The sequence below is a fragment of the Panthera leo genome, chromosome C1 (assembly GCF_018350215.1).
Source record: "Panthera leo isolate Ple1 chromosome C1, P.leo_Ple1_pat1.1, whole genome shotgun sequence".
Taxonomy (NCBI): Eukaryota; Metazoa; Chordata; class Mammalia; order Carnivora; family Felidae; genus Panthera; species Panthera leo.
In genome coordinates, this window is record NC_056686.1 from 15853149 (window position 1) to 15876181 (window position 23033).

A 23033-nucleotide genomic window follows, 5' to 3' on the forward strand; every position below is an offset into this window, starting at 1 on the left:
TACAACACAAGTTGGGGTTAATTTAAAAAATAAAAACAAAGAAAAAAGAAAAAGAAACAGAAAATGAAAACGAAAGAAAAATCATTATCTTGATTTTCAATTTCTGATACAAACAGCAACAAGTGAAATGTTCCAGAAACTACCTCTATTTTTGAAGTTAGCATTTTCAACTAAGGACTAGAGCTATGTTGAATCAATTTGTACCCATGCATGAATTTTCAGAAATGAGATCAAGGAAAATGTGTAATATGCAGGACAGCTAATAAATGCTGGAATTCCAAATAGGAGAAAAAAAAAAACAAAAAACACTTAATTTCTAAAAAGGATTTCAATTCATTTCCCCCTACAAACATTCTAAAGAACACCTGGGTACCTTTTCATATTAAAAAAAATTTTAAGGTTCTTTGTTATTTTCTGGGAGTGGGATTGGGGAACTTGTTAGGAAGCAGTATTTTTCTTCCCAGCTTCCATCTTACTCAATGGTTGAGAATTTTGGATTAATATATATTTATTATAAAAGAAAATTTATTTTTGCCATTCTTCTAAAAAAACCAACATAAATAAAAAATAAGATATCATATTGTTTCACTTAAAAAAACATTTAAAAAATAAAAAGATATCATATTGTTTCACTTAATAAAAAAACATTTAAAAAACATTTACCTGCTGTTGTCCTGTGTCCAAGCCCAAGGCTTTAACAAATCCCGATGGATCGATGTATCGCCTGTTACTGTTTTGCAACAAGGCAAACAGGTACTGGAGATGCTCACAAATTGTCTGAGGTTCATAATCTATTAAAAACACATGTTTGTCTTTTAAAAACTACTCCCTTCCTGTTTTAAAATATGTACTTCTTCACATGAGAATGTGACTAAACGCCCTTATATCTGAAGTATATTAGTGTTTTATTACAGTTTTACAACTTTAACAGAAACAATTGTTCTGGAAGGAATGAGGTAGCCACAGCTATCCATATACAGCCCCCAAAGGCAAGGACTGTATGTGCATTATGACAACAGCATTCATGACTACAGTTTTCCAAACTGTCAAATCACACTGAAACGTTCACTCCAGTAATAAAAACCATGGACTATATTCACCATTCGCATAAGACGGCCAAACACTTTACTGTAATCTCATTAATGCTTACTTGCCATAGGTGAAGCAAGTGACAAGATTCAAACTTGAATGAATGACGTAGTATTTAAAAATCTTACAATTTTGGAGTTGCTAGGTTTTGTCAAAGATGTTTTTTCATTTTGTTTGAAAGAAAGAGGGGGGTGGGGAGGAGCAGAGAGAGACACACACACAGAATCCAAAGCAGGGTCGAGGCTCCAGGCTCTGAGCTGTTGGTACAGAGCCAAACATGGGGCTTGAACCCACGGAACTGTGAGATCACGAACTGAGAAGTCGGATGCTGAGTAGAAGTCGGACTGACACTCAAGCACCCCTAGAGTTGCTAGTTTTAATGAATCTGGGGAAGGTATGTAAATAGAAAACAAGAGCCCCGAAAGATGTGAGTATGATCTTGGGTGCCAGTTGCCACCCTCTTTGCCTCCTCTGTGATAACACAGATGAGCCTGGCAAACAACTCTCCTTTACCAGCCTGCACAAGGTCTTGTCAGCAGAAGGTACTGGAGGGTTCAGTTGCCCCCGACCCACCTGTGGCTCGGTTGGTTAAGCATCCGACCAGGCTCCTGCAGCCAAACCAGCACCAAATGGCTTCCAACAGCTTCCCCCAGTGTCTCCTCTGGTGTGTCACAGGGGGCTGCCTCTAGTGAGGGACTTCCTCTTGAACAACCCCTTGGGCACCCTCTCAGGTGACTTAGCAGGGGTTTCTGAGGCCCAGGACCTCCCTGTGGTCAGTTTCAAGCAGGGGTTCATACTGAAGCAGCAGCTCAGCACCTTCTCAGGCACCTAGTGAGCGCGCGCAGGGAGTTGTCCAGAGGTCCAGATTTCAGGCCTGAGCAGTGGGGGGTGACACCCTCCCTAGGTGTTCTCTTTTGCCCTGGGAGTAGTGGCTGCTCTGTGTATCTGCTATTCTTATATTTTTTAAGTCCTCTTTAATTCTTACCAACCAATTCCCCCATTACTCTAATTTCCTGTTACTAATTCCCTATTCTTGGGGTGCATTTCATAACATATAGAATTGTCAAATAACTACACTGCACACCTGAAACTAAAATGTCAACTATTAAAAAATCCCTTCCAAAAAACCCTTCCAGTAAAATATGCTTTGAAAATTAAAAAAATTAAGTCTATCTTGTATAATAATAATAATTCGGGGTGCCTGGCTGGCTCAGTCAGTAGACTGTGCAACTCTTGATCTTGGGGTTCAAGCCCCACGTTGGGTGCAGAGATTACATAAAATAAATATCATAAAAATTATATATATAACAATAATTCCTTATTCTTTCCCTATTCAAATTATTGTGTACTTTCTTTTATTTTGGACCCTGAATAATTTATCTCTTTACTACCACTCGTGACTCTCAGGAAGTCAATGTTTCATTTGTAAAACAAAGATAAAAATCTCACTTCCTGGGGTGCCTGGGGTGCAAATGCTTTGAAGGCTGTTAAAAGCGATTCAAGTTAAGTGTGTGTATACTCCAACCCTCCTATTTTATAGGTTAGGTACTCCATCTGTATAACTCCATAAATAACTCATACTCTGCTGGCTTTCTTATCTGTAAAATGAGGGAATGGCTGAGTTGGTAGCAGAACCCAGATCCCATCATTTCCAAAGTAAAGCCTTTGCACTCCACTGCACTGTATCAGCTAGGACAGTACCACAAATGTACAGTCTTATCAGAAAACAAGGTCAGGGAAGACTTTGGTGAAATAAAAATTCCTGTGCTTAGAAATTTAAAAAAAAAAATTTTTTTTGAAGATACACATTGAAGCCACATTAAAGGCCATGACACATCATTTTATAAAACAGAAATTTAGTTTTCATTTGTTATTTAACTGACCTCTCACTGGTAAATTTATATTTCAGCAAACTAATACTATCAAAAAGGATCCATTTAACATTACTCATCCTTTGCATACATTCCTATTTTTTTTAATTTATTTATTTTGAGAGAGAAGAAAGAGCGCACACACACAACACAGGGCGGGGGGGGGGGGGGGGGGGGGGGGGCAGAAAAATAGGGAGAGAGAGAGAATCCTAAGCAGGGTCTGTGTGCTGTCAGAACAGAGCAGAGGCAGGGCTCGATCTAATGAACCATAAGATCATGACCTGAGCAAAAATCAAGAGTTGGACGCTTAACTGACTAAGCCACCCAGATGTCCCATACATTATTAAACACTCAATATCCTGGGATGCCCTCCATGGTGGCTCAGTTGGTTAAGCATCTGACTTCGGCTCAGGTCACGATCTCATGGTTTGTTGGTTTGAGCCCTGCATCAGGCTCTGGGCTGACAGCTCCGAGTCTGGAGCTTGCTTCAGATTTTCTGTCTCCCTCTCTCTCTGCCCCTCCCCCAACTCATGATCTCTCTCTCTCTCTCTCTCTCTCTCCCTCTCTCTCTCAAAAATAAACTTAAAAAAAAAAACAAATAAAATAAAATAAAACACCCAGTATACTATTAATCTAGATTTAAATATTCAGAACTACGAAAATAAAGCTTTGGAGAAATAATCCGAAGAGTTTTTAAGCACTATGTTTTGGGGCAGGGGTTGTTTTAAGTAGGCTCCATGCCCAACATGGGGGTCGAACTCGTGAAGGACCCCAAGATCAAGAGTCTCATGGTCTATGGACTGGGCCAGCCAGGCACCCCTTAAGCACTGTGTTTTGAAGCACAAATTACAATTAACAAAGATCGAGACTCTAAAAGTGTTACTGTTATGTGACGGGGCTGTCAGAAGTGGTGGGGCTTATAAATCCTATTTTTTCTCTTTCAGAGCCAAAGACACGAGCCATGTGCCCAACCAAGAGCATCCAAAACACGGCACAGGATGTAGATGGGAGCAAAAGTCAAAGTTCCCAACTTGGAGCTCCCAGACCTATGTGATTTTCTTCCATCCCCCAGCTTTGAGAAAGAGAAAAATCTGATTTGTTCCATGAAAAGTTCCCTCTCAAAGAGAATAATCTCTAATAGAAAGTCATATCAATCAAGAATAATAATCGACACGCTATTCATGAAATAAAATAATTCCAGTAGAAACAGTCTGAAACTGATCCTGTGTAAAACACAAACAAAACTGATTCTAAATTTACAATGTGAGTAGTTGCTAATGGTAATTCATTTTGCCAAGGTTAGTGAATTTAACGGTAATCTTAGGGGTATCATCTAAGTCAGCCTATTTGGGAATCAGGACAAAAGACTGTGGTCACAATGAAATATTAAATCTCTCAAACTAAAGAGAGTAATCTTGTCTGCTTTACTGACTGATTTCCATCAATCACTAAAAATCAATGAACTACAATCACAGTGTATTACCTAGAGCAATTATTGATGTAAGCTATATAATAACAATCAAATGTATTTCCTTCACTTGGATATGAACAATTTCAGTGCACCATTAACAAATTTACCGGAAAAGTGAAAACTATTTTGAATCCTGACAATGTTTATGGACATACCACCACGCCCGGCACATACGGAGCACTAAGAAATTAGTTCCCTGCATTTGGAAGGTTTTCTGGCTGGCAATATCTGCGAAGTGAGCCCTCCCCACATGCGCCCCACTAACCTTTCTCCTCTTGGATACTATCTCCCATCACATAGTCGCTACAGGTACTTGGACATAAGTATAGTGCCTGCCGAAGCTCCAAGTTGAGAAACCACACTTGAAGAAACGTGTTGACATAACAAGTAGCTCCAAGGTTAGTGAGGCCCACAAATGAGTTCTACAAAAATGCAAAATTTATAATCATAGAGTCAATTTCCTTTCACACACAAAAAAATTATAAGAGGAACTATTTAATTTCAGATTAAAAATTTGCTAAAACTACTCAGGTCAACATGGTATAACCACCATAAGGCTCTCTTGGCCAGGGCGAGGACATAATTTCATGAAAGACACTTCTGGGGTGGCTACTGGAGTGGAAAAGACTTAGGACAGCTCAACTCCAGTCTTCTGGTCTTCTTTGGCCCCCTTCAATCTAAAATTAAAGTGGTGGGCTCAAGGACAGGTCTGTTCTGAACATGTGTACATAGGCTGTTTGTTCATTTGCTCTATTCCTAAACTGTCAACATTTAGGAGTAAAACGTTTAGGAAATTAAACTTCCAGAAATCCTATAGATCTGGGAGAAGTGGAACAAGGAGAGTTGATTACAACTTCTTCTAAGACTGAGAATTCCTGAACTTAACGAAGATTCATTCTTAACAGAGTATCCATACAGCTGACTATTTTGTGAATGCCGGGCTTTAGGGTTTAGAAAACATTAATGGGTATTTTTAAAAAAGTAAAACTATCTGCTACACGTGTAATATCTAACACAATGAACCCAAGAAAAGCGAGGTAGAATCATTATGTGAGTTTGTTCCCTGGATTCACCACTTTCTTTAAAGAGGCTTAAAAATGAGTTTGAAATGAAATATACAATATTAAAGCAAACACAGAATCAGCATTTAAACTAAAACTATCATTTAAGACTTGCTGGATTACATGGCCACCTGTTTTAAAGTATTACTACCAATAAGAACTGTTGCAATTCAAGCAGTTATAGGGTTTTTAGTTCCATTACATCTTAAAGCTGCATAGGCTCCCATAAAGTCCGTTATAGTTTCTGATCATAGATGCAAAACAAAACAACAAAAACCCAGAGGGATACCACATAGCAGTAACTTAAAAAATGATGGCTTACCTTTTTTCTCCTCTCACAGTTGGGATCATCAATGTTATGGAAACTATTTTCATCTATTTCTCCTAACCAAATATGCTCACCAATCCCAACCAAGCAATTCGGATTTCCTTTGCAGTTTCGTCTAACAGAAAAAAAAGTAATAATAAATATATTATTTTTAATTAAGAAATGTCACAGCTCCATATTACACATGCAGATTAAAACTATAATGCTATACAGTATTTTATCATATCTCTCCTTTATAAAAATTAGGAAAACTTAGAAGGTATAAACCCCACACTCAATTTGTAAGGCTGAAACAGAACTCCTTTACTGCTGAGAAATACAAACTGGTAGTAGGACTTTGAGGGAGAGGAATTTTGCAATCTGACAAAACTATACATATAGATACCTTTTGACCCAGTAATTCATTTCTAAGGATTCACCCTGAAGATACAGCCCCAACAGTGCAAGAAAACCCAGCACGAACACCACCTCAGGTATTCATTATAGCACTGTTTGTGAAATACTGGGAACCCAAACGGCCAAACGTAGGGGATACTGTACATCTGCACAATGGAGTACTATTCAACTGTAAAATGAAAAACACATAACAAACCTCTGTGAACGGATGTGGAGTAATTTCCAGGATATATTAGCGAGTAAAGAAAGCAATGTGCAAAACAGTACCTATAGAATTCACTTTCTTGTGTAAGAAAGATAGGGAAATAAGAAAATATACATGTATCTATTTGAACAGAAAAATACAAAAAGGATAAACCAGAGACTAATAAAAGTGGTTAGAATATGAGTGGGTTTAGGGTAAACAAAAATGGCGGGGTATGTGACCCTTTTCTGAACATACTGTTCTATAATACACTGCTGAACTGGGGGGCTGTGTGTGGGTTACACACAGAAGTCAGTAAGGATGGGGAGAACCCTAAATCTAACATAAACACATTCCAACTAAATAACATCCACAATGAAGGGAAGGGGGAACTAACCCAAGTAACTTGAATAAGGTCATTCATTAGCGAGCTCATTTAGTGGTGTCTTCAGGCTAAAAAGGAACAAATACCAAATCTTAATGACTTCCTTTTCACAGAGAGGTTAACAATTCTAAAACTACTTTCCGTATATTCTCTATTTGAATAAATAAGTAAATATACTGGGGATAAAGGAAACCAAGTTTTGGAAAGTTACAAATAAGAAAAGGGAGGAAGAATAAAATGAACCCCGCAGTACTGGATCAGGAATAATAAGTGTAAACTTGAAGGAAGATTAAGGTTGCCAGATAAACTACAGAACAGTAGTTATTTGAATTTCCGATAAATGACATGTTTAAATTAAAAAACATCTGTTGTCTTATCCGAAATGTAATTGGGCAGGCCAACTACATGGCCTTTTGTCAGCTGAGGGTGTAGAAGCAATAAGGTGAGACTCCTAGCAACCAGGTCTTGATTTCTAAGTCTTCCCCACGGCTCCTTGGAGAAATGACTGATTCCAAGTCTGGACAGAGTACAAGAGGAACGTGGAACATCTTGCTGTGACCCAGAAGTAGGGATGTACTAAAAGAATGATGGAGGAGAGGGGTGCCCTGGTTGAGGTCATAATCTCATGGTTCATGAGATTGAGCCCCACGTCTGAGCTCTGCGCTGACAGCACAGAGCCTGCTTAGGATTCTCTCTCCCTCTTTCTCTGCCCCTCTCCCCTGGTTTACACATGTGTGCATGCAGTCTCTCAAAATAAATAAACTTAAAAAAAAAAAAAAAGTAGAGTCTATCCTTGTCCTCACTGCCAGCCCCCCCCCCCCCCACCACCCCGGGCAATCTTGTACTCTTCAACCAGGTCCAAAGTTGGGTCCTTGCTGCAGCCTGATAATTAGATGAAACACGGTTGAACTTTGAAAAAACTTTCAAAACAGATGTGAGAAGTTGAAAGCAACTTGCATTATTTGGCCCTAGAGTGTTGGTATTGTTTTTTTTGTTTGTACACATCTTCTTAAATTAATTGCTGGCTAGGTATTACTGACAAAGCGTTCAATCAGCTAGAACACCATCACCACAGAGCTGAAGCAGTGATGAAGCACCACCCCCAGGCAGAACCTATGGCTTATGGGCCCCTAGGGCCACACCTGCAGGTAAGAACTCAAAAAGCCAATGGCAGCGCTTTGCAGTAATAAAAGCAGTTATGCTAACAGATTATAAAGATTTCCAAATAGGGGCTACCATTTCTCCATGAACCCAGTCTTGTGGGGGCTTTTCTGGGTTTGTTTGTTGTCTTGTTTGGAGAAGTGGAGAATCTATTTAAAAAGCATAAATGGTAAAACCATTTCTAACTACAAGCGATTACTCCCAAGCCACCCTAAGCAGCACAACAGAATACCAATATCAGAGGCTAGAATGCCTACAGATGAAACCTCTCCATTCAGTCTCCAGTGCCCTGGAAGTTCATTTTATCCACGGGAAGAGTAGGCCACGGGTGTCACGTAGCATTTATCATCACATGTGTACCAATTTTCTTATAGCAGAAAAATATTTTTGCATACCTGTTTCTATCAAAGTGTAAAAAGAGATCAAGAAGGCTGAGTGTCTCAAGATAGGAGACAGGCACACATGTTTTCCAGGAAAGACTGGTTTACTACTGTGTAAACACCCTAGCCAGTTTGACCCATTTATATTACTTACTTGGCCCTAGAAAGCAGGATTTGCTAAAGCTGGCTTAGAAATCAAGTAACCTTTTCAAGGTCACAAGTAGCCCTGATTTAATCAGGGTGATGCCACTCACCTTCTCTGAATATAAACTTCTACAAACCTTATAACTAACTTCAGAAATCCTTCCTTCTGTCTCCAGGGTGATCAGAGAACCAAACCACAAAAACCCAGCATGAGAAAACAGTCAACCTGGTTCTTTCCTACTCTCCCATCTCATTTACTTCTACATCAGCTGGCTTAAGAATAGGTTTGTGGGGGCACCTGGCTGGCTCAGCTGGTACAGCATGAGACTCCTGACCTCAGGGTCATGAGTTCGTGCCCCAGGTTGGGTCTAGAGATTAAAGACATTACTTTTGTTCGTATGGCTGATATCTATTACTGTATAACTGCATGTGCCAAGTTTCTTCATCTACCGCTGCCCTGTAAGGCCTTTTTTTCTGAGAACAAACTGTTCCTTGGGTCTTGTAGTTCTAATGAAAGGACCTCAATGATCACCATTTTGACCTTGAACTTTCTAACTGATTAAATTCTTCTTTCCAGCTTATCTCTGAACTCAGACAAAAGGTCCCCTGACGTGAGCCATTCCCCCACCCACCCCAAGCAATAAGAACGGCCCAGAGCCAGCAAGACCCCACCCAGGACAATGACCTTCACTGCTTCCCTGCATGTACCCACCAGCCTTTGCCTCACATTTTCCTTACATAAACCTGGAAGTATTTTTGGCACTTGGGAGACAGTCTTGGGAGATGCCAGTCCAGGGTGTCAACAGAAATAAATTCCTTTCTTGTTTTACTACCACTCACGTCTCTGCCTTTGGAGTTTGTCGGTGAGCAGGCAAACCTGGTCCGTGTGGGACCCCGGGAGCCAGAGGCTCAGGCACCCCGGCTACACTAGCAAGAGCTGCTGAAATGCAGCTCCAAATCCATCACTGAAACACAAAAATCCCACAAGATGTTTCAAATGGCAAAGTGAGGAACGGGGGGAGAAACATTCGTCCCTCTGAGGTGGCAAGAGACTTCTGGATGGCACGGGACCTGGAAAGCTTGGCGGCCTAGGGAGGAACCAACATGCTGATTTGTCTGAGAAGCAGAAACAGGTGGTTCATGAAAAGGCTCCCTGCCTTATCTGTGATTTGTCCAAATTTCCCTGAATTAACAGACAGAAGCCCTCCCTAGTCATTTTCCTTCTGGCTAGCTAGTTTCAAGGCTCTTTCACCTGTGTCTAGGAGTGCTAACAAATATGAACTAACTAAATAAAGCTCTTCCTGTTATTACCATTCTAAAAGCCACTTCAGTCTCTGACAGACCTAATTCTTAAACACGGGTTGCCTCTCTTTCTCTAAACTTTCTTATAAAGCTAGTTAACAAACACAGGAGAAAATACTCAAATCCAGGGAAATGCAAACTTAAAACAGCCACGAAAGATGTCTTCTCTTACCCAATTAGCAAAAAGTTCCCAACGATGAAGCAGTATCAAGCACAAGCCGCTGTGCAACGGGAGCTCAAACACAACTCTTTTGGGAAAACTTGAGAAAATGTCTCAAATATTACATGACACCAACAGTTTGTTTCAAGGATTCTACCCCTGTGCACAGGTCCACAGAATATGCAACAACACTGCGACAACGAAACATAACGATGAATCCCAATAGGTACTTTCTCCAGAACTGTGCGACAGAAAGACACCAAGTGGCTGAAGTGGTAGACGGGGGATAGGTTCCAAAACGTTTGGTTTGACTCGCTAAGCAGCTGTGACATGACTTGCTGTGATTTTAAGCCAGCAGAACACCTCGGCAGCAATCCTAATGGAGGATCAAGTCCTAAACCAGTTTAGTGGCAGCAGGAACGCAGGAAAGCTGAATTCAAGTTTATCGATGCGAGGGAATCAACAGGACTTGGGGACCACGTAGACAGCGAGGTAAGAAGGGAACAGAGATGTCTGCATAGTGCCCAAAACTGTGAAGAAGGAAATCAATTTTCCGCAGATCAAAACCTGCTCGCCTGCAGAGTGGAAAAACAATAGGCTACGTGTGTCTAGTGCCTTCGATACTGGCCACAGGTAAGAGATGAAGTTTCAGCTGTTCCGACAGATCTCCAAGGATCTGCCATTTAAGAGTATCTTCCAACACAACGAACAAAAATTTATAGCCAATGATTTCATAGTTGCTATGCACTTGGAAGAAAATTCACTGCTTGATGGGAAATGGGGTGGAGCTCTCAGTCCCTGTGAATGGTCATTAAAAGGATTACTGCTTTGTTTTTCTCATCATCTTTGCTTCTTAGCTCTTAGGACACCATGTCACAGACGGCCCAGGCATAAGTCAATGAAGGAAGGACAGCATGCCAACTTTCCTGCTCCTGGTGAAAATCTGACTACACTGAAGCTTCGCCTAATGCAGCCTTTTTCTGAAAAGCAACTTGACTATATGTATATTATGTTTATATATACATATATATATATATTTATTTATTATTATAATAAAGACTTACTGGTACTTTGACTCAGAACCACCAGATCGTACCTTAAGCACACACAGATGTCAACAAATACTTTCAAAGATTATCATCACTACTTAGCAACAAGCTACCTGCCCAACCACAGGAAAATCAGAGTTGCTTATACCAGAAAACTGTTTAGAAACAAGCTACTGGCCCAACCACAGGGACGATGTTGAACTGTGGTAGTGACATGGAGTATTATGCAGCCATTAAAACTCTTTCCAAGCAATACTTTAATGACATGTGACCATGCTCAAACAGAATTCTCAATAAACAGGATACAAAGTCATCCATTATGACTCTAATTTTTCTCTGTATTTATTTACTTTTGAGAAAGAGAGAGAGAAAGGGTGAGCAGGGGAGGGGCAGAGAGAGAGAGGGAGACAGGAATCCCAAGCAGGCTCCTTCCATGCCATCAGCACAGAGCCCAAATGCAGGGATCAAATTCACGAACCATGAGATCATAACCTGAGCAGAAATCAAGAGCTGGACGCTTAACTGACTAAACCACCTAGATGCCCCATTATGACTCTAATTTTTCTAATGGGGAGGGCGTGATGTTCCTTACATATTTTTCACAAAAGAAAGCTTTTGAAAAGAGAAGAAATCACAAGGAAAATAAGAAAATACTTTGAATTGAATAAAGCATACCAGAAGTTGTGAGATGGAACTAAATTAAGTGCTTAGAGGGGAATTTATAGCATTAAATGTTCATATATATATGTTTATACACACACACACACACACACACATATATATATAAAAAGCCTCAGGGTGCCTACTATCAACACTGCTATCAATCAATACATGTCCACCAGACAGATCACAACACGCACATAACAGTCAACAGTATCATTTTGTGTAACCCAAACCTAGCATCTTATAAAAGCAACTAGACTTCAAAGGGTGACACTTTCTGTCACACAGAGATGCCCAGATAATTACAGGACCTGAGGATACTGAAAGGAATGACAAGGTCCTAGGCATCAAAGACGGGCTCGCAGCACATGAGGCGACGGGCAAGTAAAAGGATAACTCCAGAGACATCAATGCAGTGATGGCATGAAGCAGGGACTCTGGACTCCACAGCAGAGATCTCACAGGAAGGGAGGCACGGTGCTGTGGAGGTGAGAGTCTCCAAGGGTGCTCAGGAACTCACTCCATGGGGGAGGGAAAACTCCAGAGCATTCCAGGCAGAGGGGAGCAAATGGAGACGGAAGGCTGGAGAATCAAGCAGGAGGAAATCAATGCAGCCCGCTACGGAGGGGAGGAGGCCTTCCAGCTCAGCACAGCTGGAGGCTTTGCAGGGAAGTCAGGGGCCACATCAGCTCACAGAACAGATAAGAGCTTGGACTTCATCCAAGAAGCAGCAGCAGCAGCAACAACAACAACAACAATGAGCCACCATAAGCTATTTAAAAGAAAAATAATCGGATTTGCACTTTAGAAAGAGCCTCTAATTGTGCTTCTCTACCAGAGTGCCTTACAAGAATCACCTGAAGATTCCACAAGTTTTGCTTTTTCAACAAATGCCATTCTTATAAAGCTCCTCCTGCTTCTTAATAAGACAAGTTTTAAGCCTCTAAGGGTTTGTTTTTTTTTTTTTTAATGGGAGATTTTTCAAAGAATAAATCCTGGCTCTTCTTGTTTGTGTGTGTGTGTGTGTTGGGGCGGGGGAGGGGAATGACAGTGAAATGACAGTGAAATTTAAAAGGGATGCTGTTCGAAGAGACAAAAAATGAGGATCAGAAGATGCCGGTACAGGGAGAAGATGCCGCTGGCACCAAGTTCAAATCAACAGCACTTACTAATTATCACTTTTGTGGTGAGTGAGGGGGGAAAAGAAGTCAGGTTTTTATGTATGTGGTTCCATTTAAAATATTTTTTTGGTGCACCTGGGTGGCTCAGTCAGCTAAGCATCACCTTCAGCTCAGGTCATGATCTCACAGTTCAGGAGTTCAAAGTTCAAGCGGTGAGTTCGAGCCCCTGAGTTGGGCTCTCTGCTGTCAGCTCAGAGCCAGCTTCAGATCCTCTGTACCCCCCCCTCTCTCTGCCCCTCCCCCGCTTGTGCTCTCTCAAAAATACATAAAACATTTTTTTAAAAAAATGTTTTTTAAAGGGTGGAAATGACATTTTATTTATTTATTTTTTTTTTAATTTTTTTTTTCAACGTTTTTTATTTATTTTTGGGACAGAGAGAGACAGAGCATGAACGGGGGAGGGGCAGAGAGAGAGGGAGACACAGAATCGGAAACAGGCTCCAGGCTCCGAGCCATCAGCCCAGAGCCTGACGCGGGGCTCGAACTCACAGACCGGGAGATCGTGACCTGGCTGAAGTCGGACGCTTAACCGACTGCGCCACCCAGGCGCCCCGTAAATGACATTTTAAAAAATGTTCTTTAAAGGATGGAAATCACAAAAAAATAGATGCCTTGAAAATACATCTAGAAATTCATAAAATGTTCATTCATCCAACAACCTGATTTCATCTGAAATTCTGCATTCTGCCCAAGAGGATCCAAAAGAACATCAGCACGTAGCCTTTGGGACAGATGAGGCCTCAGGATCCTGGCTAACCATGTTTCACAATGTGCAGTTACCATTCTGAGGCAGGGTGACCGGCCCTACAGCAGCCTTCTTTGAGGGGATTCCAAGGTTGGATCTTTTCATCCATCCTTCTAAGACCCAACCTGCTCGGAAACATTGGCAGTGTTAAAATAAGCACGACCATCTAAAGTTTTCCATTTCTCAGGTCAGGTTAAAAAAAAAAAAATCCCCAAAGCAAATTAACTATTAAAACAATGTCAGGGGCACCTGGGTGGCCCTCGGTTGAGTGCCCGACTTCAGGTCAGGATCTCACAGCTCATGGGTTTGAGCCCTGCATCAGGCTCTGTGCTGACAGCTCAGAGCCTGGAGCCTGTTTCAGATTCTGTGTCTCCCTCCCTCTCTCTCTCTCTCTCTCTCATTCTCTGCCCCTCCCCCACCTGTGCTCTGTCTCAGGTACTTAAATAAATAAGCATTTAAAAAAGAAAAACAGGGGCGCCTGCGTGGCTCAGTCGGTTAAGTGTCCCCAACTTCGGCTCAGGTCATGATCTCACAGTTTGTGAGTTCGAGCCCCACATCAGGCTCTATGCCGACTAGCTCAGAACCTGGAGCCTGCTTCAGATTGTGTCTCCCTCTCTCTCTCTGCCCCTCCCCTGCTCATACTCTGTCTCTCTCAAAAATAAAATAAACATTAAAAAAAATTTTTTAAAGAAAAACAAAACAATGTCAATAACACTCTTTAAGGGGCTCCTGGGTGACTCAGTTTGTTGAGCCTCTGACTTGATTTTGGTTGAGGTCAGGATCTGATGGTTTGTGAGATCAAGCCCTGCGTTGGGGTCAGGAAATCTTGCTGCAGTCAGAATTTTAAATACACCAGGAAGACACTGGTGGAACCAGAGGTGGGGATTCCCTCGATTAGAATGACTTGATCAGAGGCACAAAGGAAGAGTCTCAAAGTGAAAGGACCAGTTGGGAAGCCTACCAAGACTATGAGAATCACTATCAAAAAACTCCTTGTGGTGAGGATTCTAAGACGTGGGCTCGTTTTCAGATGAGGATCCACAAGTGACTCATTGATTTGCACAGTCCTTCTAAGATTGGTAAGCAGATTACTTCCATCAGTATTGAGCTGAGAGTCAAGGCTGAAGTCACCATTGCAGATGCTTAAATCAACCTTTTTAATAAACTGATTAGCAGTTGTTAAAAAAATAAAATAAAACCAAACAATGTCATTAAGTCTTCTTGGGGAGCCTGAGTGGTTCAGTTGGTTAAGCCTCCAACTACGGCTCAGGTCACGATCTCATGGGCTCACGGGCTCAAGCCCCGTGTCAGGTTCTGTGCTAACAGCTTGGAGCCTGCAGCCTGCTTTGGATTCTGTGTCTCCCTCTCTCTCAAAAATAAACAAACATTAAAAAAATAATAATAAACATTAAAAATAAATAAAATAAATGTTATATTTTGAAACATTGTTAGTAACAGCAAAAGACTGAAAATAAGCCCAGTATCAATTTACAGGGAACTGGTTGAATAACCTAAGGAAAATCCATACAGTACTATAAAATATAACCATATAGAAGAGAAATGAATACAAATATCCAAAGACTGTACATGAAAGCTAATAGGAAATTTTTATTTACAAGCTGTAAATGATCCAAATATCCATCAATAGAATAAACAAATTAGGGTAAATTCATACCACAGACTACTACTCAGTCCGCCTCCCCCCAAAAAACTGATACATGCAACATAGATGGTTCTCAAAAGCATGATGTAAAGCGAAAGAATCCAGACACAAAAAAATAATGGACTGTTAGCAGTCCATTAATATAAAGTTCAAGAAAAGACAAAACTAACCTATGTAGAAAGAAATCAGAATAGTGGTTACCTATAGGGAGATGGGAACTAAGTGGAAGAGGGTATGAAGGAACTTTCTGGGATGTTGGAAATGTTCTCTACATTGACTGGGGTGGTGATTACATATAAAAACTTAGTGAACTCCCTTCACAGAAATTAACTCAGAATGGATCACAGACCTAAATATGAAACAACACAAGACAATAAAACTCCTCAAAGATAACTTAGGAGAAAAATCTAAATGATCTTGGATTTAATGATGACTTTTTCGATACAACAATACACAATCCATGAAGATAAGAACTGATAAACTGGACTTCATTAAAATTAAAATTTCTGCTATGAAAGGCACTGTAAAGAGAATAAAAAGACCAGCCTCAGACTGGGAGAAACATATTTGCAAAAGACAACTGATAAAGGGCTGTCTTTTAAAATATACAAAGAGGGGCACCTGTATGTCTCAGTCGGTTGAGCATCTGAATTCAACTCAGGTCATGATCTCATGGGTTTGTGAGTTCGAACCCTGCACTGGGCTCAGACTGGCAGCTCAGAGTCTCATTGAGGTCCTCACTTTCTCCTCTCTCTCGCTGCCCCCTCCCCAACTTGTGCTTTCTCTCTGAAAATAAGAACTTTAAAAAATAAATAAATATATACAGAACTCTTTTTTAAGTTGAGAGAGAAAGAGGGAGAGCGCGCGCACGCACGCATCAGAGAGAGAGGGAGACACAGACTCCCAAGCAGCCTGCAGTGGGGCCTGAACCCACCAACTGCAAGATCATGACCTGAGCTGAAGTCAGAGGCTTATTAACACACTGAGCCACTCAGGTACCCCTACAGAGAACTCTTAAAACTCAAAAATAAGAAAAACAACCTCAGTGTTTAAAAATGAGCCAAAGCCCTTAACAGACACATCATCAAAGATATGAGCATATGAAAAGATGTTCCACATCATATGTCATCAGGGAAATGCAAATTAAAACCACAATGAAATACCACCACACACTTATTAGAATAGCCAAAATCCAGAACTCTGATAATAACAAATGATGGTGAGACTGGAGACTGGAACAACAGGAACTCTCGTTGCTGGTGGGAATTCAAAGTGGTTACAGCCACTTTGGAAGACAGTCTGGTGTTTTGTTTTACAAAATTAAACATACTCTTATACCATACAACAATCATGCTCATTGGGCTCCTAAGCATGTATCCAAAGCAGCTGAAAACTTGTCCACACAAAACCCTGCACACAAATGTTTACAAAGCAGCTATGCACTTATTTGCCAAAACTTGGAAGCAACTAAGAAGTCCTTAAGTAGGTAATAGTTGATAAAGGATAAGTAGGTGATAAAGAACGGATAAACCATACATGGTATATCCAAACATGAAATATTATACAGCACTAAAAAGAAATGAGCTACCAAGTGATGAAAAAAGCTTAAATACATACTACTAATCAAAAGAAGCCAATGTGTGGGGAGCTTGGGTGGCTCAGTGGGTCAAGTATCTGACTTTGGCTCAGGTCATGATCTCATGGTTCCCGAGTTCGAGCCCTGCGTCGGGCTCTGTGCTGACAGCTCAGAGCCTGGAGCCTGCTTTCAGATTCTGTGTCTCCCTGTCTCTCTGCCCCTCCCCCACTCACACGCTGTCTCTCTCTCTCTCTCAAAAATAAACACTAAAAAATTAAAAAAAAAAAAAAAGAAGCCAATATGAAAAGGCCATGTACTATTTCTAATTATATTACATTTTGAAAAAGACAAAACTACAGAAATAGTAAAAAGTATAGTCGGGGGGGATGTTAGGAGGGGTGGAAGGATGAATAGGCAGGGCAGAGGATTTTTAACCAGTGAATTATTCCATATGATACTATAATGGTGAATATGTCATTATATATTTGTCCAAACCCACAGAATCCAAACTCTAATGTAAACTATAAACATTATGATGGTTACCAGAAAGGAGGGAAGGGGGGTGGGGGGATGCGCAGAATGGGTGATGGGGATTAAGGAGCACACTTGTTTCACTATATTATACACCTGAAACTAATATTACACTAAATGGAATTTAAATTAAAACTTAAAAAAAAAAACAACAAAAAAAACGGGCACCTGACTGGTCATCGGGTAAGAGCACGTGACTCTTGATCTTGGGGTCGTGAGTTCCAGCCTCACTTTGAGCACAGAGGTTGCTATAAATAAGTAATAACCTCTTAGGCGAAAAAGAACATCAACCTAAATTAAAAACAAAAAACAAACTATAGATACTGGATGATAATGATGTGTGAATGGAGACTGTTAACAGATGTAATCCTCTGGTGGGGGGTGCGATAGTGGGAAAGGCTATGCATATGTGGGCTCAGAGGTACATGGGAAACCTCCAGATTTGTACTCAGTTTTGCTGTGACCCTAAAGCTACTCCATAAAATAAAATCTAGGGGGCACCTGACTGGCTCAGTGGGCGGAGCAGGGGTCTCTTCATCTTGGGGTAAGATCTTGAGTTCAAGCCCCACACTGGGCTTGGAGCCTACTTAAAAAAACAAACAAAAAAACAAATAGCAGCACCCAAATATAAAATCTAAAAATGAAATCTACTGAAAAAAGTCTAAATGAACAGGACCTTTCAATGTATATAATTTTACCTCAATTTTTTAAAGCTTTTGACTTCTCAAAAACAAAACCAACCAGGAAGCTTTTAACTACTGACATAGAAACGTCTACAGGTATAAAAACAGTGTATGGGAATGGGGTGCCTGGGTGGCTCAGTTGGTTCAGCACCAGACTCTTGATTTCGGCTCAGGTCATGATCTCACAGTTCGTAAGTTCGGCCCCACCTCAGGCTCTCCTCTGACGGAGCAGAGCCTGCTTGGGATTCTGGCTCCATGTCTCTCTCTCTCACAAAATAAACAAACATTAAAAACAAAACTAAACAAAGAAAACACTGTATGCGGTACGCAACACTGTGTCAGAAAGGGGAGGAATAGGAAAATGTGCTTGCAGAAAGTAATGAAAGTTGTTCCTTGGGGTGCCAGGGTGACTCAGTTCAAAGTCAGACTCAGACTTTCGGCTCAGGTCATGATCTCACCATTGTGATTTCGAGCCCTGTGTTGGGCTCCACGCTGAGCGTGGAGCCTGCTTAAGATTCTCTCCCTCTCTCTCTCAGTGCACCCCCGCCCCTCGTATGCAAGGGCATCATCTCGAGGTTCATGGGTGGTTCCTGGATTTAAGCCCTGTGTGGAGCTAAGAGCCTGCTTGGAATTCTCTTGGCCCCTCCCCTGCTCCACTTCACAGGCTCTCTCTCAAAATAGAATAGAAAAGAGGTGCCTGGTGGCTCAGTCGGTTAAGTGTCTGACTTGACTCAGGTCATGATCTCATGAAGTTCCATGGGTTGGAGCCCACGTTGGGCTCTGTGCTGACAACTCAGAGCCTACAGCCTGCCTTGGATTCTGTCTCTGCCTCTCTCTCTGTCCCTCCCCTGTTTGTGCTGTCTCTCTCTCTCTCTTTCAAATATAAACATTAAAAAAATTAAACAGAAAAAAAGCATAGGGGTTCCTGGGTGCTCTCTCAGTTAAGCATCCTACTTAATTCAACTCAGGTCCCGATCCTGCCATTCGTGAGTTCAAGCCTCGCATCGGGCTCCGTGCTAACAGCTCAGAGCCTGGAGCCTGTTTCAAATTCTATGTCTCCTTCTCTCTGCCCTTCCCCAGCTGGCACTCTGTCTCTCTCTCTCAAAAATAAATAATAAACATTCAAAAAAAATTTTTTTAAAGAATATAAAAGTTGTTTTTACAGAGGATGTGAAAGAAATGGGAGCAGAGGTGGGAATACATGTTCTCAATGCATACTTTTTAAAAATAATTTTCATATATATATATATACATATACACATACACATACAAATAAAAACAAAAACCATTTCCCTACTTAAAACATATAACTATCAACTATTCACCCTTAACTATTTAAGTTTTCATTGAAAAGGAAACTTGTTGGGGCACCTGGGTGGCTCAGTCGGTTAAGCGTCCGGCTTCAGCTCAGGTCATGATCCCATGGTCTGTGGGTTTGAGCCCCGCATCGGGCTCTGTACTGACAGCTCAAGAGCTTGGAACCTGCTTTGGATTCTGTGTCTCCCTCTCTCTCTCTGCCCCTCCCCAACTCATGCTCTGTCTGTCTCTCTCTCTCAAAAATAAATAAACATTTAAAAAAAAAAAAAATTTTTTAGGGGAGCCTGGGTGGCTCAGTCGGTTAAGCGGCTGACTTCGGCTCAGGTCACGATCTTGTGGTCCATGAGTTCGAGCCCCACGTCGGGCTCTGTGCTGACCGCGCAGAGCCTGGAGCCTACTTCAGATTCTGTGTCTCCCTCTGGCTCTGCCCCTCCCCCGTTCATGCTCTGTCTCTCTGTCTCAAAAAGAAATAAACGTAAAAAAAAAAAAAAAAAAAAAAAAAAAAAAAATTAAAAAAAAATTTTTTTTAAAGAAAAGGAAACTTGTTAAGTTACTAAAGCACCTATTTTCCTGAAGAAGTGAACATAAAGGAGAAATAAGATGATCTGAACTCTAGGTTCTAGTCATTGAAAATTCTAGTGTCTTTCTTCATAACTTCATTGTATCAAGGTCTCAGGTATTAGATATGCAAGATATAATCAGACATAAAAACAAAACAGCAACAAACAGATCCCTTAACATGTATGCCCCCCTTCCCTTCTCCTAGGATTTCTGCCATACAAAGTTTTACGCAAAAGAAATATGAGAAGCAGCTGACAAAGTCAATAAAATTAAACACCAAATTTGTTAAATATCATGGATGGACGCCATCCTAAAGTGTTGACAATCCTTTAGTTTATTGGATATTTAAAAAATGTTAAGTATATATTTTTAAGCTGAAGAATCCAATCAACCTTTGAGGTTCTGCCGCCTAGCAAAAGTGAAATATCTTCCTTTTTCCAAACCTCAAGTTATGCCCCATTAAGTCCAGATTCAAAACCTGCAGCTCATAAAAATGATCAATATATCCAACTCTTGTAATTAGCATATTAAATCACTTGGCCTGAAATTCAAATTTCTATTAGAGAAAGGGATTAACCAAGCAAAAAGGATTTAAAAAGTGAGCCTACTGGGAAATACGTGAATCCTTTCTAATAGGATATCCACCAAATTGGTATTAAAGGAAAGATGTTGGGAGGTAGGAGGGAGGTGCTAACTGGCAAGTCAAAAGTCTTTCCCTGTGTGGATAGGCTTATTTAAGACTTGGAATTTTTTTCTTTTTCCCTCCTACAGTGGGACTCAGTTCTCCAAGGAGGAGGATTTGAAACATTTCTCAAGCTTTATACGATTTGGGAAATAATGGCTTCGTGCTTAAATAAAATACCTTCCAACTTCACTCATAAAAGATACCATCATTCACTGATAAAACTGGCAAAAATTTTTTAAATTTCATACTCAGTTGATGTCAAGGACACAGAGACACAGATTTCACGTATTGTACAGACAGCGGGAGCAAATCTTGCAATAATAATGTATTTCAAAAGCCTTAAGAATGTTCATGTAACGTTTACAACTTTTTTCTAAGAAAATAATCAAAAAGGTAGATAATATTTACTTACAAGGATGCTCAGAAGGAGCACAACAAAAAAAGACCTTAACAAAAGAAGAAGGGATGGGGGAGGCCAGTAAAAGGCAGGCAGGCAGGCAGACAAATGCCCAATAGGAAAATAGTTCAATACTTTGGGGCATGTAAAATGGAATATGATGCAGTGATTACAAATTAGTACTTTTATAAACTCTGTAACATCCTGTGGATACATTCTTAGTAATAACTTAAAAAATACCTTTCCAAGGGCGCCTGGGTGGCTCAGTCGGTTAAGCAGCCAACTTCGGCCCAGGTCATGATCTCGCGGTCCGTGAGTTCAAGCCCTGCATCAGGCTCTGTGCTGACAGCTCAGAGCCTGGAGCCTGTTTCAGATTCTGTGTCTCCCTCTCTCTGACCCTCCCCTGTTCATGCTGTCTCTCCCTGTCTCAAAAATAAATAAAACGTTAAAAAAATAAGAATAAAAAAAAAATACCTTTCCAAATGCACATACAACATAAAGGTATTTTTTTATGTGCATGTAAAAAAATCAGAAGGAATTATACAAAAATATTACAACCTGTTGTCTGAGGGGTAGCTTTTATTTTTGATGACTTCATCAAGTCACCAGCGAGCTCAGACTCCTTAGAAGCCTAATGTCACTACATTCCACTTTAGCTCATCAGTACTCAAATTGGAGTGCACATAGGAGAATATATAATAAATAAAGCCACAAGAAAAACATCTTGTGCCATCTTGGAATCTAAATTTCAATTAGTTTTATTACACAAAGTTGAAAGAGTGTTTTTTTTTTTTTTAATATTACACAGGAAAGAATTTTAGATCAAATAGGAATTTTTCTTTTATTCATTTCTTTGTAAGATTGTCCCAAATATAAGAATAACTTTTTCTTAATAATTAGATCATTGCCTTGGAAGCCAAGAAACACATGAGGTACAGAGGATTTGTAAAAGAAAGCCCCATTTAGCTAATTTTTATTTCCCTCCCATGTATGTCCTCTCTCTCCCTCTCTCCTTCTCTCCCTCCCCCTCCCTCCCTCTCTCCCTCTCTTCTAAACCTTCTTCTATCATCAAAGCTATTTACCACTGACAGTCATTCAACTCTCTTCTACATTGCAAAGGTCACAAAAACAGGAAACCCTTAAATTCTTCCAGGCCCTTACTTCCCTAATCACAAGAATAAAATAATTTATCAACGCCATGTGGACCTAGATCTCATTCTGAAAGACAATAGAAGAGAGCTTGTAGAGGACAGTAAAGATAATACCTTTAGGACCTGGGGGAAGATGAATAGTTCTTAAACCAAATACCCACAAGAAAGTAACAACCATAAAGAAAAATATTGATAAATTGGGCTATAATGAAATTAGTGCTTCTGTTCATTAAAAAATGCTGACAGTAAAAAGTAGGTGCACCTGGGTGGCTCGGTCATTAGAGCATGTGACTTTTGATCTCAGGGTTTTAAGTTCAAGCCCCCAGTTGGGGACAGAGATTACTTAAAAATAAAATCTTAAAACAAACAAACAAAAAAAAGTAAGGCCACCTGGGTGGGTCAGTGGTGGACTTCCGACTTTGGCTCAGGTCATGATCTCATGGTTCGTGAGTCTGAGCCCTGCATCAGGCTCTGCTGTCGGTGCAGACCGGCTTTGGATCCTCCGTTCCCTTCTCTCTGGCCCCCCTTCCCTACTTGCGCGCTCTCTCTCGCTGTCTCTCAAAAATAAACATTTCTGAAAAATGAAAAGATTTTTTTTTAAAGTATAAAAAGGCAAGAGTGGAAGATTTTTGCCATATATTCAAACCTTTCTTTCAAGTGTTTTCTACACTCAACATAGGACTCAAACTAATGACCCTGAGATCAAGAGTTGCATGCTCTTCTGTGCCAGCCAGACACACCCCAACAAAGCTTTATTTTATCCAAAATAAAGAACTACAAATCAACACAACAACCAAATAGAAAAATGGGGCCTGGGGTGTCTGGCTGGCTCAGTCGATCTGTCTCTCCCTCTCTCTGCCCCTTGCCAAGTCTCTCCCTCTCACAAAATAAATAAACTT

General features: G+C 40.6%; 1 protein-coding gene across 5 annotated transcripts in view; it reads right to left on the reverse strand.

Moving 5' to 3' along the window:
* The window catches only part of USP48 (ubiquitin specific peptidase 48), an 89963-nt gene that overhangs the window by 56924 nt on the left and 10006 nt on the right, over window positions 1-23033 (reverse strand). For all 5 annotated transcript variants that reach the window (XM_042948508.1, XM_042948507.1, XM_042948506.1 and 2 more), the window contains 3 exons: window positions 5815-5935; window positions 4697-4853; window positions 664-791 (listed from right to left, as the gene is read on the reverse strand). In XM_042948508.1, the coding sequence (XP_042804442.1) occupies window positions 664-791; window positions 4697-4853; window positions 5815-5935 (406 nt within the window). The remainder of the gene's footprint in view (window positions 1-663; window positions 792-4696; window positions 4854-5814; window positions 5936-23033) is intronic.